At 37.5% G+C, this 16,525-nt stretch overlaps 1 protein-coding gene across 1 annotated transcript; it reads left to right on the top strand.

Annotated features, from left to right (window-relative positions):
- Window positions 1-4,521: 4,521 nt before the first annotated feature.
- Window positions 4,522-7,448, top strand: foxb1a (forkhead box B1a). Its single transcript, XM_065292426.2, has one exon. The coding sequence runs from the start codon at window positions 5,472-5,474 to the stop codon at window positions 6,408-6,410; it is 939 nt and encodes a 312-aa protein (XP_065148498.1). The 5' UTR covers window positions 4,522-5,471; the 3' UTR covers window positions 6,411-7,448.
- The last annotated feature ends 9,077 nt before the right edge of the window (window positions 7,449-16,525 follow it).

Raw genomic sequence — 16,525 nt, 5'->3', positions numbered from 1 at the left:
ATATACTAAAGGAAACTACAATTTACTATAATAAAAAATAAATACAACATGTATTGTCAAAGCAACTTTCTATTTCTTTATTAATAACACCTTCACAATTTTAATGTACACATTTATTTTATTTTATAATATTAATTAATAATTATAAATTATAAACATTATGACTATCATGCATTTGCACATCATACAAAACTTACCACGAATGTAAAGCACAACCTATCCATTTTAATAAATATATGTGCAATCTATATTGAATTGTTAGATTTAGGCCACAAAGGTACTTTTTCAAGCCTATTTCGGTCTGCAGTATAAATTCGCACTGGTTCCTTTAAGTTATGCGATGCGATACCGCTAAGAAACCATAAGCCTATAATTAAGACAAAGTCCATCAAGCAAATGAGGGCAGCGTGAGATAATAGCGTTTAACTGGATTGGCGCACTACCCCTCCTCTATAGTTTCCTCGCCACTAAAAGGGTTTTGAGCATCATAATGAGAGCCCTCTGTCTGCTAATTAATTGACATTCTGTTGAATATTCATACACGGCATCACAAACACGCTCTTAATTGCGCTGTAAAACATCTCAGGGGAGAACAGATCACCGCAGACTTCATTAAAACAATGCTGATCCGACTCAGAAAGGTATGCTGTCCGATAGGTTACCTGCAACTGGAAAAGCTCAAAATATCCTTAAAAGGTAAAGTTCCTATAAAAGGTTTATTGGCAGGTTGTGTGGTTCCATAAACGAGATTTAACATCAACAGAACCTTTCTGTTTTATGAAAGCTTCTTTAATGTATACAGACTAAATATAAAATGGTGAGTTTGGGAACCTTTGACTGAAATGTTCTTTGGAGAACCAAATATGTTACTTTTATAAAATCCCACGTGGGAAATTACTGTAGGAAATTCATATAAATGTGTTTAATATTAAATATTACAGTATTTAGTGCAGTTTAATAATTTACTATAGTTAATAATATATATATATATATATATATATATATATATATATATATATATATATATATATATATATATATATCCTATATAGTGCAGTAATTAATATAATATACTACAGTTTACTACAATTCGCTATTGTAAAGAATTACATTGATACTACAGTGTTTTTCATGTGAGTGCCATGCAAAGAATCAATTTGAGCACGTTTATTAAAAAAATATAAAAATAAAACAAATATGAAAAATATTTCGCCCATGTAAAACATTACGTATAATGGTTTGAACATCCATTGATTTTTCATCACTGAACTCCTTCACAACAACTACAGCAAAATGGATCACGTTGCAAAGAAGTTAAATGTAAATAATTTTAAACTTAAAATTTGATTTTGACCGCATGCGCATACAAATGTTTGTATTATGATGTGAATTACCGCCAGCAACTGCAATTTGTTTATTCAGTAGTTCTTCAGTAAATCTACATTGCCTGCAGACAGAAGAGGCTCATAATGCGATGAAATAGCCTACACATTGAGTTTGCTGAGAGCTCAGCGGGGTTGGGCTCGACAGCAGGTTGACGTGGATTAAAAAAGCCGCAAGTATGCAGAAAAAAAATACTGCAACTGTTATTGCCTCTTGTTATATTGTAGTATGCTGTTATTTAATAATAATTTATTACAAAACAATCATTATTTTTAATAATAATTTTATACGATACCATCGCTGTTATAAAGATGTATTTGTTTAAATATTTATTTAAATGTATTAATTTGCCGTTTTATGCGTTTAGGTGTATAATCCAAAAGCAGTTTTGCGCCATTGGCTATTACGTATTCGGCAGGCTGAATATTCCCGTGTCCCTCTCTTTTTTTTCCTGGGTGGCAGCATATCCCAGAGTTGACTCAGTTTGACAATATTGTTTTGCTATCATTCGCTGCCTTACAATGAATGGCATCGATCCTCTTTTAACAACATTTGTTTCCTATTGTATGGCGGAGGGCAGACGTGTGAAAGTGGCTGTTTGATTCTCTTTTTCATCCGCGTGACCTCAGCCTTTGTGTCCCATCGCCCTGGGAATGTCACGCCTCGCTACTCTACTTTTAGATGCTTCAGAAAGTGGCTTTGTTTATCTGCCTTTTTCAGACGCACACAAAATTGTTCTCGGTCCCCCCAGCTGTAAAAGATACTTAAGACCAGAGCCCCCGGTTCACAAGTGCAATGCAATTTGGCTTAGACCAACCTTTGTTCAGCTTGTACAAATGACCAAACTCACTCGCACATTATACAGTTGATCTAGTGCTGCAGCCATTCAGGAATCTTGGTGCCATTTTCAGTTGGCCATTCGAGCATGCACTATCCATAGCGTATAGAGCTGGGGGAAAAGGAGAAAAAAACGCAACAAATCTTTAGTGAACAAATACGCACGGATCGTCTTCGTCACATTGGTTAACCGTTCAGTTAAAGGACAAAGCTGATTTCCATGACAGCTGCCGGAAACTTATACGGAAAAAAAATGGAAAATGCGCAATGAGTTGGGTGGTCCCTCATCACAGGTTGATACTGTGCCATTGTGCGCATGATTAACTGTGAAAACATTTGCCTGCATGACTGTGTAGGATCGGCTGAGGAGCGCGCAAGCATGCGGGGTCATTTGCATAAAATGTTTGTATATATGCAATATGCATACATTTCATTAAATAAGTTCAGACTTTATTGTTACATAGTAAATAATAAAGTGTAGCCTGCTGTTCCTGAATGCGGATCTTGTTATTTTACGCCTTGTTTTTGCATTCTTCCTTGAATGCTGGAAAGTCACATAGTTGTTTTTCTATTGTTTCTTGTCTGGGTAAACATTTGGGCAGAGAAAAAAAACTATTTATAAGTGGTAGTACTCCCACACACGCACACACACACACACACACACACACACACACACACACACACACACACACACACACACACTCTCTCTCTCTCTGTCTCTCTTTCTCTCTTTCACTAAGGTGTCGGATACTTGTCGCACCACTATAATGGCATAATGGCAGATTTATTGAAGAATACTTGCTCTTACAAAACCTTGGCTTGATCGACGTTGCATCCCAAAGATATCCTCAGAAGAACTCAGGAAAAGGCATGTGAAAAAAGCCTGGAAAATCAGAATCCTTCGGCCCTTTTCTGTCAATACACAAACAGAGAATTACAAGTTAAAAGAAGCACTTCATGGCGCAGGGAGAAAAAAAATGCGCTTTTAAAAGGACCGTGTTGAAGACGCAGCGTGGAACTGCACAACTTTCTAGCTTGGAAAGAAAGTGTTTGTGAGACAGTGATTGTGTGGCAACCAAGGAAACTATAAGGCTTTGCTTGGTACTTTCCTCCTGTTTTGTAAATATTAGCTGCCTTGTAAAAGTTTTTTTCTCTTCTCATGCTTCCCTCGATTTAGATCCAGATTTCCCTCCAAGAGGCATCAGAATAAACAATGCATATTGCATATAATCACTTGTATGGCTGATTCTCCTCGTGATCCGTCAGAGCGGTCAGGGGTCTCATTGGTGGATTTATGGTGGAAAATTTGCATAAATTATGAGCAAATCCGCGAGCGCGTGTGTGGTCCATCGCATTGCAAACTCACCAAGCGGAAAGGTGGCCCTTGGTGAGCCTTGAAAAAAAGCTTGAATGGCCATTGCTCAAAATAGGCTTCCATTTGGTTTTCACATTCATATAATTGACTTATGGATATTTTATACAGTTTTCACAAGACCACTCTGAAGGCTTTATTTGCATATCTGAAGTACTTTTCAGTTTCTTTACATGGACACAAAAGGGCGCCTGGCATCATGAAGTTTCATTTCAAGAAGGTTTATTGTTTGTTTTGTTTAAATGTTTGCGCATTTTCTTATGGACCCTTCAGGTCACGTTACTTTGGAAGGAAACGCGCTAAAAAAGTTTTAATCAACTCACCATCTATTTTTAATTTTAATCAAGCATTTTAAATTTCACATGAGTTGCAATTTAAAAGTATCGAATTTTGCACGATATCGACAAGTATTAATATCGTTATTATGCTGCTGGTACACACATGTCGTTTCTTTTTGTATTTATCCCGTCGTCTGCTTCGTGAAGAGGTTTCTCAAGTATTGCTGTTAATATTGTAGGATGTGCTTGCGCATTTAAAACCGCGGTAATGAGTCTCTCTACAGATTTGGCTACATTTTAAAATTAGGCGAATATTAATCATTGGCAAAATCTGTTTGCACGTTACTTTAGTGTTCGTGTTAATGTGTATTTGCATAAGTAAGCACCGTGTAATACTAATGAATTACACGTAATTAATGCGTAATTATTTTTAAGCCGCCTGTGAGTAGACTAAACATTATCATTGTTATTACTATAGTAATTACTTATAGTGACATATGTGTAGTGACATATCATGCATTATAATGTAAAGTGTTACTGATTATTTCTAAAGTAGCCTATTTTGCCTGATTGTGTAAATTAAATCCTAAAACATTAGTACTGACAGATAATTTTCTTGTTGCTAATAAACATATGCTTATGGTATAAATGACACCGTACAGGCATATGGCTCCCTTGGCTCATTAGATAACGAAGCGTTCGGGTGTGGTGGAAATACAAAAAAAATGTGTTGTTACACGCTTTAATTTGCTGTCCACATGTTTACGTTGGGATGCAATTGACATTTTTGCTCTAAAGAGCCGCGACAAAAGCCGGCAAAGTCATATGCGCTGTGTCACAGCAAAACAACAAAAAAGTAACAGTGACAATACAATGCACACTGCAAGCAAGTTCCAGCCAATTTCCATGTCAAACATCCCATTGCTCAGTAGCTCCATTTGTACGTGTGAATTGTAGACCAAGCACCCTGCGAAGCGCACAGAAAGGTTCACACACATACCTTCACACACTGTTACCGGGTGCCATCGCAGTTCAATTCCGGTTGCCGAGCCTTTTCACCCCTTTGCTCTGTCTTCAAATGGAAATGATTTCTATTGGCCCAAGGTGTCCATGTAAATAGGTGTAAATGAAACCAGATTATGCCTTTCTCCCAGCCCCCCTCCTCCCAAGGCGATTGTCATGTGATAGCAAAGAAGTGGCACATTAATGAAGCGCCTCTACAGGGGTCTTTTCTGCCCATGTCGACACATAAAACTATCAGATGGTTTGAGGAAGGACATGGATGCAGCCACTTAGCTCATCTTATCAGGAAAGAGAGAGAGAGAGAGGACGTAGTCCATTCAAGCTGGCCTGGGAAGAAGGAAGTCCTTACTTCTGTCTTCAGATCACAAAAGTGAACTTGTTTTTATCGGTCGCGTCTCGGCAGTTCCTTCACATAAACTGTGGATCGCGCATCACGCTGAACTTTCTCTGAAACTTGGACGGGCTGCATATACGGTAAAGTCTCCAATAGCCTGCTTGTATTTTATTTAATGCGCTTTTGAAGAATTGTGGACACGTAAATACATTTCAAGGCTTTGCGCAACACAATTTGTGCAAGGATGCCCAGACCCGGGAGAAACACCTATAGCGATCAGAAACCTCCATATTCTTACATTTCTCTCACCGCCATGGCTATTCAGAGCTGTCCGGAGAAGATGCTTCCACTAAGCGAAATTTACAAGTTTATTATGGACCGCTTTCCGTACTACCGAGAGAACACCCAACGCTGGCAAAACTCCCTGCGCCACAACCTGTCCTTCAACGACTGCTTTATCAAAATCCCCCGCCGCCCGGACCAGCCGGGCAAGGGCAGCTTCTGGGCTCTCCACCCCAGCTGCGGCGACATGTTTGAGAACGGAAGTTTCCTGAGACGCCGCAAACGCTTCAAAGTCATGATATCCGACCACCTGGCACCCAGCAAGCCATCGGACGCTGCCCACTATCTCCAGCAGCAAGCCAAGCTCAGGCTCAGCGCCCTGGCAGCGACGGGCACCCATCTCCCCCAGATGTCCAGCTACAACTTAGGAGTGACCCAGCCGTCCACGTTCAAGCATCCCTTCGCAATCGAGAACATCATCGCCCGAGAGTACAAAGTGCCAGGGGGACTGGCCTTCTCCACCATGCAGTCCATGTCCGCCGGGTATCCTCTGCACAACCAGCTGACCACGGCTTGGCCACATATGTACAGTACAAGTGTGATCGACAGCGCGGCCCCCATCTCCATGGCCAGCGGTGAATACAGTGCATACGGCGTACCCATCAAGTCTCTGTGCCACGGGGGACAAACCTTACCGGCGATCCCTGTCCCGATCAAACCGACCCCGGCGTCGGTGCCCGGCCTGTCGGCTTTGCCTCACCACATCCCTGCTTTCCTATCGAACTCTCCTCAGTCTCTGAGCCCGACGTCACCGCAGACAGCGACCAGCCAAAGCAGTCCTGCCACCCCGAGCGAGACCCTGACGGGTCCCTCAACACTCCAATCGGTCGCTGTGCATTGACAATAACAGGTGTCTTTACCTGAGAACTGGGCCTTTTGGTCAACACCTACTCCAAAGCTGAATTTTAATGATGGACCTTGAAAACGTATGCCGAAAAACACTCGCTATACAATCAAGGCAAGAGCTTATCTATGTTGCAGTGATGTTAATTTATGTGTATGTGTTTCCAGTTTTAAATGTTGCTTTTCGTCTGATCACATGGATCAAACACGGATATAATATTGTAAGATTGTCAGTGTTTTCCAAAAGATCTAAGAGGTTTTACATATTCAGATTTTATGGGTTTATTTTATTAGTTGGCTGTTGGAAAATTTCAAGCACTCTGCTTCATGTTTGAATTGCACAAGTGCTAGTCATTTTACAGAACTATTTAGGTTTTCTTTAGGTAACCGTTTTAGTTCAATTTGAAGGAGAACCACATTTTAAAAAATGTGCTGAAATAATATTAAACTTGATTTTAACAGTTGACATCATAAGTAAACTTCAGACAATGTTCAGCTTGAAATGCTATTTTTTTGTTAGTTGTTAATAGTTATACTACTAACTTTTTTGACAACTAAACTCGTTTCAGTCTGCATACCAAATATACAAGCCAACTTGATCTAAAACACCCAGGCACACACACGTACAGTATTTGCTACAATGTCAAACTTGAAAAGGAAAAAAAGATTTAAATAATAGGGTCATCACTTTTATGGCGAAGCAAATATGTAAATAATTGCAAATAAGTGATATTGAATTGTGTAAAATGCACTTTTTAGTTAGATGTTTTACATTATATTTTGCAGGAAATGTTTTGTGAGCATTTAATTTAAAGCCGTGGTGACCATGTGTATTAAATGCCGTACATTTGTACTTTTTGTTCAGATACAAAGCATGCCTTTTTCAGACTTTGTGTTGTTTTGCTGCAAGCATGCGTGCTTTTAAAAGATGTACAAAACGTCTGCATTAAATTATAAACTTGGTCATCAGAATATTTTTTCATTAAAATTGTGTAAACTTATAAATGTTTTCCTGTATATTCTTTTTAAATCGCATTTATTTTTTTCTCTACACACAATACTTAAAATATAAAATTTGTATTATTTTAGGTAACTTTTTAAGTATTATATTATTATTATTATTATTATTAAAATTATTATTATTATTATTATAAATAAATAAAAGCTCTAATAGACTTTTTTGCTCTTTATGTTCACGAACTTTTGATGCAGTTAAACAATATTATAATCTCACTAACGTTGTACATTTTACAATTAGCTTTACTTTATTATATTTATATATTTCATATTTATATCATATATTTATTGTAAATTATAAATTATGTTTTTAGAGTATATAAAGTAATATGAATACAGGTAGATCACGCAGGTAAGCACTTATCCAGCAGTCCAAACAAACACGAGTTCCTCGAGTCAAATCACAACCGAGCCAGAAAATAAATGAATGAAGCGCTTGATTAGAATGCATGAAGTTACTACACCACAGTCACAGCACAGACAACCGGACTCATTCATTAGCGTTTTACACAGGACACCATCACATGTGTTTTTACAATTTTATTTTACACAGTAGTGAAACAATTTGCGGCTTTCGAGAGAGCGATTTTTATTTTTTTAAATATAACTTTTATGCATTTAATTCTAGCTAATTTTTCCATAACTTATTTTAATTTGTTAGATTTGTTTTAATTTCTGAGAACAAACAAAAAACCCAAATAAATATTTTCGTTTTTTATATTTTTAAATTCAAAATATTTTTAGTAAATAACTGCGAATATAATCTTTTTTACTGTAAAAAATGCACATTGGTAGTTTATATTTTTTACTATTTTAAAATAATTTTTTGTTGCTATCACACTATTATTTAGCTTCTTTTCAACATTTTAGCCCCTTTTTACTCTCACATTTAATGGGGGGTCCATTCATAAAGGATGTGTCGCGGTCAGAAACAGGTGCATTGTTTGCGTCCCGGCATAGAGAGCAACAGCCTTCTTCGGGATATTAAGCAAATACATTAGAATTCCGTCACTTTATGCAATTGAGCTGATCAAATAAAGGGTCCCTGGCCACTTCATTCACCCTCATTCACTTGAATAGAAAGTGCAAAGAATTGCAAACTTAGACTGGGCCACCGATGTAGATTTAGTCTTTTTTCAGAAAGACAAAAAGACCGATTTCTCACAAACACATAGCTGACTGGGGGACTAGGAAACCAGTTCTGAGACCCTTTTGGAATTTAAATCCAGCCCCTCCCCCTGAGAGACTGTTTGCACAACACTGCAAGTTTTTTTTCACTCTGCCCCTTTTTGCTTTCCTTTTCTTTTCTTTTTATTTACTTTATTTTGGGGGGAGTTGACATTGTGTTGTATTGATGTTTACTCTAAGTTATCATACTGATTACGGAGAAGTGTATGTTTTGGGAGTTTCTTTTCAGATGGGGATTTCGGATTTCTTTAGATAAATAAAAAAGATCAAGTAATAGACATAATTTAAATAAGTAAAATAAATGAACCCATGCACATATATTAAGTACTAAAATTATTAGTAAAATTAATATTATTATTTGTTATACTAATAATACTGTACTAATATTTACTTTTTAAAATTATTATTAGTAAATAATTTTCTAAATTAAAGTATGCTAAAGTTCCAAATATCCTGTTACTAACATCATACAAATGATAAATTAAAATCCTGACATTGCTCGACACCAACTGAGAATTAATAGCTGTCTTTAGTGCAAAAACTAAACGCAGTGTGTGCTTTAATAGCATGATGTCATGCTGTTTAGCATTAACAAACAGAATCACATTAACACCATGGTCATTTAACGCCATATATCCATACTGTATTGTATATATTTTAACTACTGACATATTTACATTTTTCTATTTATGCACACTTTTGCTTTGTTGATTGTATGCCCTTTCAAATAAACATTTTCATTCAAACCATCTCCAAAACATACTGGAAACCTGAAATATGTTGTCTTGGAGTGTTAGCTTTCTCTGTTCATTAACACTGACGTGAACTCTGTTGTGTAAGCAAAGACAAAATGATGCCCCCCACCCACCCACTCACTACATGATCCACTCTACGAAGAAGAAGGTCATCCTAGGCAGGGGATAAAATATAGAGCATGCCACACAAAACCACAACGTGGTAGTTTAATTAAAAGAATTCATTATAGTGGGAGCCCAAGGTAATTAGCATGCATAATTTATGATTTGCCTAATGCATGCCGGCCAAAGCGTCAGTAATAAACTCGACTTAACCTCCAGCGGAAAGAGATGAAATGGACAGTGGACGGTTATTTATATGGTGTTTATTGTCGAGCAATAAGTCAAATCTGAGGAGAAACGTTTGACAGAACTTTGGTTAATACTTGGCTTTTTCTGATCCCGGAAGACTCGATTTGTTTTTGCAGCAGGAGAGAGAGCGCTTGCTCGTGAACTTCACGCGCATAGACTTCCATCAGGAGAAAATGGCGCTAAACAACTGTTAACCCAGTTACATAAACCTTATTACAGCACAATGGGTTTGATTATGAGAAAATTAAATGTAATATTCTAGTCAACATGAAGTATGCAAATCAAAACTACACTAAAAATAATTTTGCTATTAAGTGTTTTCTAAGAGATGCCATAGACGATTTTTTTACTACAAAAAATATAATTTTGTTCAACATAAATCTTCTGTGGAATTTAAAGGTGCTTTATGGACATAAAACCCTGAAAAACAACCTTTAATTTACATTTATTTTTAAGAGTTTAGCCGTATGTCTGTTCCTCCTATCCGTTGTAACTTCCGCTTTTCCTCAGAGAAAAAACTAGCAAACAATTAAAGCAAAAGTCTCATTAGCAGTACCTGAAGTTGTCTGAAGGTCCGTAGTGACAGAATAAGGCCAGTGTTTGTGGTTCATTCTGCACTCCTCGTGTTTCTACTCATATTATGGGCTGTCAAAATACTGTTTGTAAAAGCGTAAAAATTAATCGACTCTAAGCAAAAACGGCATCCAGTTTACTCTGCAAATGTGACAAACTGCGCGCTGCTTAAAGAAGACGTGATGTGTTAATGCTTTGCTGATGGCTATTTTTCTTTTCAGCCACACGTTGATTTTTACTAAAAACAACTGTGATAAACAAATATTGTTATACAATGCTTTCAGGCCCTATAAAGTTAAACCATAGTTCAAGAGAAGATGCTATAAGTAGCATATTTGCTATAAATAATTGCATTTTTGAAAGAATTTATGAAAAGTCAGTGAGATGGCATTTTTGTGACGTGCTAAAACCATATTTGATAACAGGTGGCTAACTGAATCGCCCTACCATTGAGATGTATAGATTTTGGATGGGTACATATAAATATTCATTGACATGCATGCTTGTTTCAGAGATTTAGAGAATTAGAGGACACCACCGGGGGATGTCAGGCTGATCCCAGAAGCTTGTTTCCAGGTATGTTGTTGGATGTCAGAGACAGAGGGGTTGGTCCCGGCACAGAGCATGACTGGGCCGAACACCCATGTGTGCATGAAATTAGAATGTCAACATCTGATTCATGCTGGTGGGCAGTGACTGTGAAACAAATTATGTCAGTGGGAGGTGTCTGCCATTTTTAACTCTGGAGTGTCTATCTGAATGTGGAGCAAGATTGTTCTTTCTTTGTAGCTGTATTGGAATCCAGTGACTAGATTCTGGGTTATTTTGAACCCAGCTTTAGGTCAAAAAGGGATGACATCATAATAAATAATGGTTCTACTACAGTAAAAAAAACATGGTTACTGTAGTAAATCCACGGTAACCACAAAATAACATGGTTTTGCTAATCATGGTTTTCTAAAATTATAGTTATATGGTTTTGCTAACAGTAATCAATACACCGAAAAACATGGTAACTACACTTTTACCACAAAAAAAAAACATAGTTCATTTTTTAGAAATGAAACCTGACCAATTGGGTTGTAATTAAACCTATGCTGGGTTGTTTTAACCAGTCGTTGGGTGAAATATAAGCACTTTCTGGGTTAATTTAACCCACAGGCTGGGTTTGTACCTTTTTGACCTAACACATTTTTTTTTGTATTTCTAATGATGGATGGATGGATGAACAGATAAATGGACAGATAAATGGATACACTGTAAAAAATACTTTGCTGCCTTTTGTTAAATCAACTCAGATGTACAAGTCATGTCAACAGAGATGAGTTGTCATAAAATATAGTTGAGAAAGTCAAATTAATTTTTATAAGTTATAACAACTCACCTGTAGTTATAACAACCCATCTCTAGTCAAGATAAATAATAGTAAGTTGAAATGACTTGTAAATCTGAGTTGATTCAACAAAAAAATTTAAGGCAGAAAAGTATTTTTTACAGTGTAGATATTGATGAATGGGCGAATAGAGATAGATATATGAATAGATGGCTGGGTAAATAGAAAGAGAGACACTTAGACAGACAAACAAATAGTAACAGTAACAACTTGTTTAAGTCAATTCAACCTACTCTTTTTAAGTTTTGACAAAAATGTTAACATTACTTATAAAAACAAGCTGAAATGGTTTAACCTATTTATATGTTGATTTGATATCATTTTTTACAATGTGAATGGGTGAAATAGACAGACACAGATTTGACACAGATTTGTGCTACTGAGGCAAACCACATAGCTAGGCCACTTTAATGTCTCTTTCTTCTCAAATAATACAATTATAGCAAGGTGAGTTCAACACAAAGCAAATATCATACTTTATATAAAATATAAGATGAATTGGGATTATTTGTAATAAAACAAACAATTAAAAACGAACTTTTTACAATTATGACAGATCATCTTAAGTTTCCTACATTTGGGTGCACCTGGTCTCTTAGCTTATTAAGATGTTAAACGCATTTCCTCCCTGTTAGTGTTAATGGGGCTGACTTAGCATAGCAGGGGCAGTAAAAGAGTCCCTAATTGTTATTCAAGATAAGGATGTGTATTGTCTCAGGAAGGCGATAACAGGAACCATTAACTGGGATCTTAGTTTTTTAAAGGTCTCTACTTTCACCTGAGCCGAGGCGATCCTGTCATACCAGTTCACAAGGTCAACCGAAACAGAGGTCTCAAAGCACAAATGTTTGAATTCATGACTTTGCACCTAATTTATCACCAGGCTGCATTACAGAGACCTACGAGCACGTAAATTCATTTATTTATATCCTTTCTAATATGTAACACTATTTGCATTGTTATAAGTTTGCTTCAAGACATCTCCAGAATTTTGGTTAATGGATGTTCAATAAGAGATGCCATAAAGTAACACGTGTTCTGACACAGCAACATCGTTACCGAGTGAAGGCACGCCGAACCCTTCAGCCTCTGCAGGGCTGCACGAGTTCAGACAGAACCCAGTGTGAGTTTTTCCCGCTCCTATTCATCACGCTTTAGGCTCCGGCTCTGTCAGCTAAGGCCTCACTGCGCCTCGGCACCAAACGGAAGCCAGGGTGCTTTCAACGTACGTTTATTCCAGATCTCAGACGATTCTGGCCATCAGCCCACAATGTTAAATTTGCGGTTGCAGTGTTTTGACGTAAATTGGAGAATTATTGTGTGTGGGGCTCGGCGGCGCGGAGTTAATCGTACACTTGTGTTCAGTGTTGTTTGTTTTGGAGGACAATAGCCATTTGGCAAGATTCCAAGTTATTGCAGTTTTGAAACTGAGCATGTCTGTGCAGTGTGCTTTTTATTTTATTAGTAGTGTACTTGGTTTATATATTTGGGTGTATAACCTCTGGTGATATTCAGTTAATTTTAAGTGTGTTAAATAAATTTTAATAGATTTAATTGATTTTGTGGAATTTATCATCAAAACACAAATAACATTATAATCATAAACAAGGTTAGGTTAACAAATGAAAACCACAATGAAAAAAATATAATATAATATATATAAGTTTTTAATGAAGATACATTTTATTTATAAATTATCTTACAATTATGTACTCGGAACAAAATATTATATTATTATAATTATAATATTATATTATATTATTAAGTTATAATATGAGATTGGGCCAAGTTTTTATAGGATTCAGTATGTTACCTTTTTTAACTGTATTTTTTTTCTGAGGTCAATACAACAAAATAAAAGTAATATTTTAAAAATATTTAACCTAACATTTGTTCATATTATGTTGCAATATTTTACTTAACATATTATTTTATTTCCTCTCTCTCTCTCTCTCTCTCTCTCTCTCTCTCTCTCTCTCTCTCTCTCTCTCTCTCTCTCTCTCTCCCTCTCATTCCCTTCTGTCAAAGCTCATTTAACAGCAAACATAAACATCTCCTTTTAATGATGAGACGTAACAGATTTGGCACTAGGGTGTTTCGGTGCTAAAGGATCTTCGCTGCGAGGCGTTAAATATGTTAGGACAGTAACAGCCTCTGTGGATTTTTTAGTATCCTTGCTATTTCCCCCGCTGCGACAAGCTAATCTATCACCATAGATCTTATCTGTGATTTCGCTGCAGTAAGTAACACCCTACGCCGTCACTTCAAAGGCCAGTGTGGTGAAATAGGTGCTGGAGGGAGGCTTTGAGAGTTGAAGGCTACGTCCAGGGGTGAGAAGGGATGATGCTGATTAGTGGTGTTAGGAGGGATCCACTACAGGGGGGTAGGGTGGGGTGCGTTCGAGGGTATTTTTCAGGGATATTGTGACTGGAGACTGGAGAGAGTGCCCTGTGGGTGGGGAGTGGGTTCGAGGTGTGTGCTTTGACAGCAACCGTCTCTTTAAAGGGTGATTTATACTGTAGCCTTTACGCTGTAGTGTGGATGTGTTGTTAAATTTTTGGAGAGTCCTACACAAAAGTATAAGGGCACACTCATATCATACTTACCCCAACCAAACTGTGCCCGAGCATGATTGTCCCCCCTCCCTACTCCCCCAGACAACATGATCTCACAAAGTTCCGTGGTATAGTCACGGAATATTTTGCTCATTTATCCGTGTCATTGCAACGGATCTCCGTATTTTTCCATGTCCTTACCACAGACTTTCTTTTTCGTGTCAGTTTCACATATTGGTTACTCAATTGTTTTTCCTATTTTTAAACCATTGTCGCGTGGGTTTGGGGTTAGATTTGGGGATTGGGTTAGGATGTCACTTCATCTATTGGTTTATTCTATTTTTTTCCGTATTTTTGAACAATTGTCACCTGACGTTAGGGTTAGAGTTGGGTTTTGGTTAAGATGTCATTTTATGTAACAGAAAGTCATTCTAACCTCAAACCCACGCGACAATGGTAAGAGAACAGGAAAAACAATTGAGTAACCAATACTTGAAACTGACACGGAAAAGAAATTTCGTGAAAATGCGGAGATCTGCATTTTTTAAATAAGCAAAATATTCTGTGATTATAACACGAAAATGTGTGAGATCAGGTTGCCCCAGAAGCACACACTCAACTTTTGACCGATCCGATCCCGGGCACACTTTCGTCATTAGGATGCGATTGTTTTGAAGAAAACAGGAAGTGAAGCCCTCTCGAAACACGCAATTAACCAAACAGCGCCCAGGCACAGTACAGAGCGATCAAACTAATCAAACAAACCAGGTTTTGGGGTCAAACGTGCTCGGGCGCAGTTTGGTTGGGGTAATGGGAATATGCCCTAAATCGCAGTTTCTTTCTTTATGTTTTAGTATTCCTCTACTTCACCGTACACATAACTACATTTTATAAGGTTTAAAGCTTCAATCCATAACTTTTGCCTCTTTATCGCCACCTCTGTCTGAAATATAAAATTGCAATTTACACTCTGAATAGTGCTTCGCAAAAATAATAAAACAAATTTTGCTTTATGCAACTTGTGGTTATATATAAAAACATTTCAATGTTTGTTTTTAAGCAAGGTTTTCATTTCTTCTGTTCAATAAACAATCATGACCCTGCGTTGGATTGTCAGTGCTTGGTCCTCAAGCAAAACCAGATTAAAATGGCAGATGTGCATATCTCAATAGTTTGCAATAACCTTAATACTTTGAAAGGTTGTGCATAGTCAAAGTATCAGTAAAAAGTCTGGCATTATTTAGAAAGTTGTTATATATACATTAATACCGTGCAGCCCTAGTCAGTAACCACAGTGGTAAAATAATATACAGTAAGATCAACCACTGAGAAACATCCATCAACATCAGCTTCATCTCTGTGCACTTGAAATCTACCACATTGTATTCAGTGGCAGAGGAAGCTGATAGTTGACTAGAATGGACTCCTGTGACATGCAGATGGATGCCTCTTGTTGTCGAATAACAAGGCCCCATTGTCCCGCTAATGTAACTCCATCGCCCTTTGATCCAATCCCATGTTGTGACGATCAGTGTGAAAATTCTCCGTTAAGAGCACGATCCACTACTTTGTCTTTTGTTATCGTGATAATCTGCCGCATTCAAATTCGACTTTGTTCTTTTGTGTCTTTGTCGGTCGAGCACAATGGCGGGTTAATTAGCAGCCGCCGCAGCGCTCCGCGTTCCTCCGCTCTTAATCACACGTGAAGTGTCCTCGTCTTAGTTAGCGACTCTCATCAGTGGCTCACTGCAAACACGTCCGAGGTCCGGCTTTTAACAAACAAACAAAATAACAAACAGAACGTCTGTAATCCCGTCTCAAGCAGACGGCAGAATCGCACCTGTTCATGTTGGCCGTAGCTGTAGTACAATATGACTGAACTTCTGTAATCAAACCATATTATCATTGTTATGTAGTAAATATTTAGATAATAGTGGAGGAGGGCCAAAGGCCAAGTCTTGATGGTAGATTCTGTCTGTTTATTAGTGTTGCATGTGTGCACATACCTTTACCCTGTGACTTGCAGTAGAATCTATTGATGTTAACTGAAGAATGGATCCAAGATATAAAGTATGTTGGGACCAGGAAGTCATCGGGACCTGATTTTGGAGGCCAATTATCAATCATCCAGAACACCTTAGAAACACCTTAGCAACACCCTAGGACAAATAGTAATGCACTAAAAACCCAATTAAAGAGACACTTCCTTTCAGCCGATCTCTGGGTCTTGCGGTACCACTTTTAGCATAGCTTAGCATAATCCATTGAATCTGATTGGACC

The sequence above is a fragment of the Paramisgurnus dabryanus genome, chromosome 23 (genome assembly GCF_030506205.2).
Source record: "Paramisgurnus dabryanus chromosome 23, PD_genome_1.1, whole genome shotgun sequence".
In the NCBI taxonomy this organism is placed as follows: Eukaryota; Metazoa; Chordata; class Actinopteri; order Cypriniformes; family Cobitidae; genus Paramisgurnus; species Paramisgurnus dabryanus.
The sequence above is the reverse complement of the archived record's forward strand: the minus strand, read 5'-3'. Positions and strand labels throughout refer to the sequence as shown.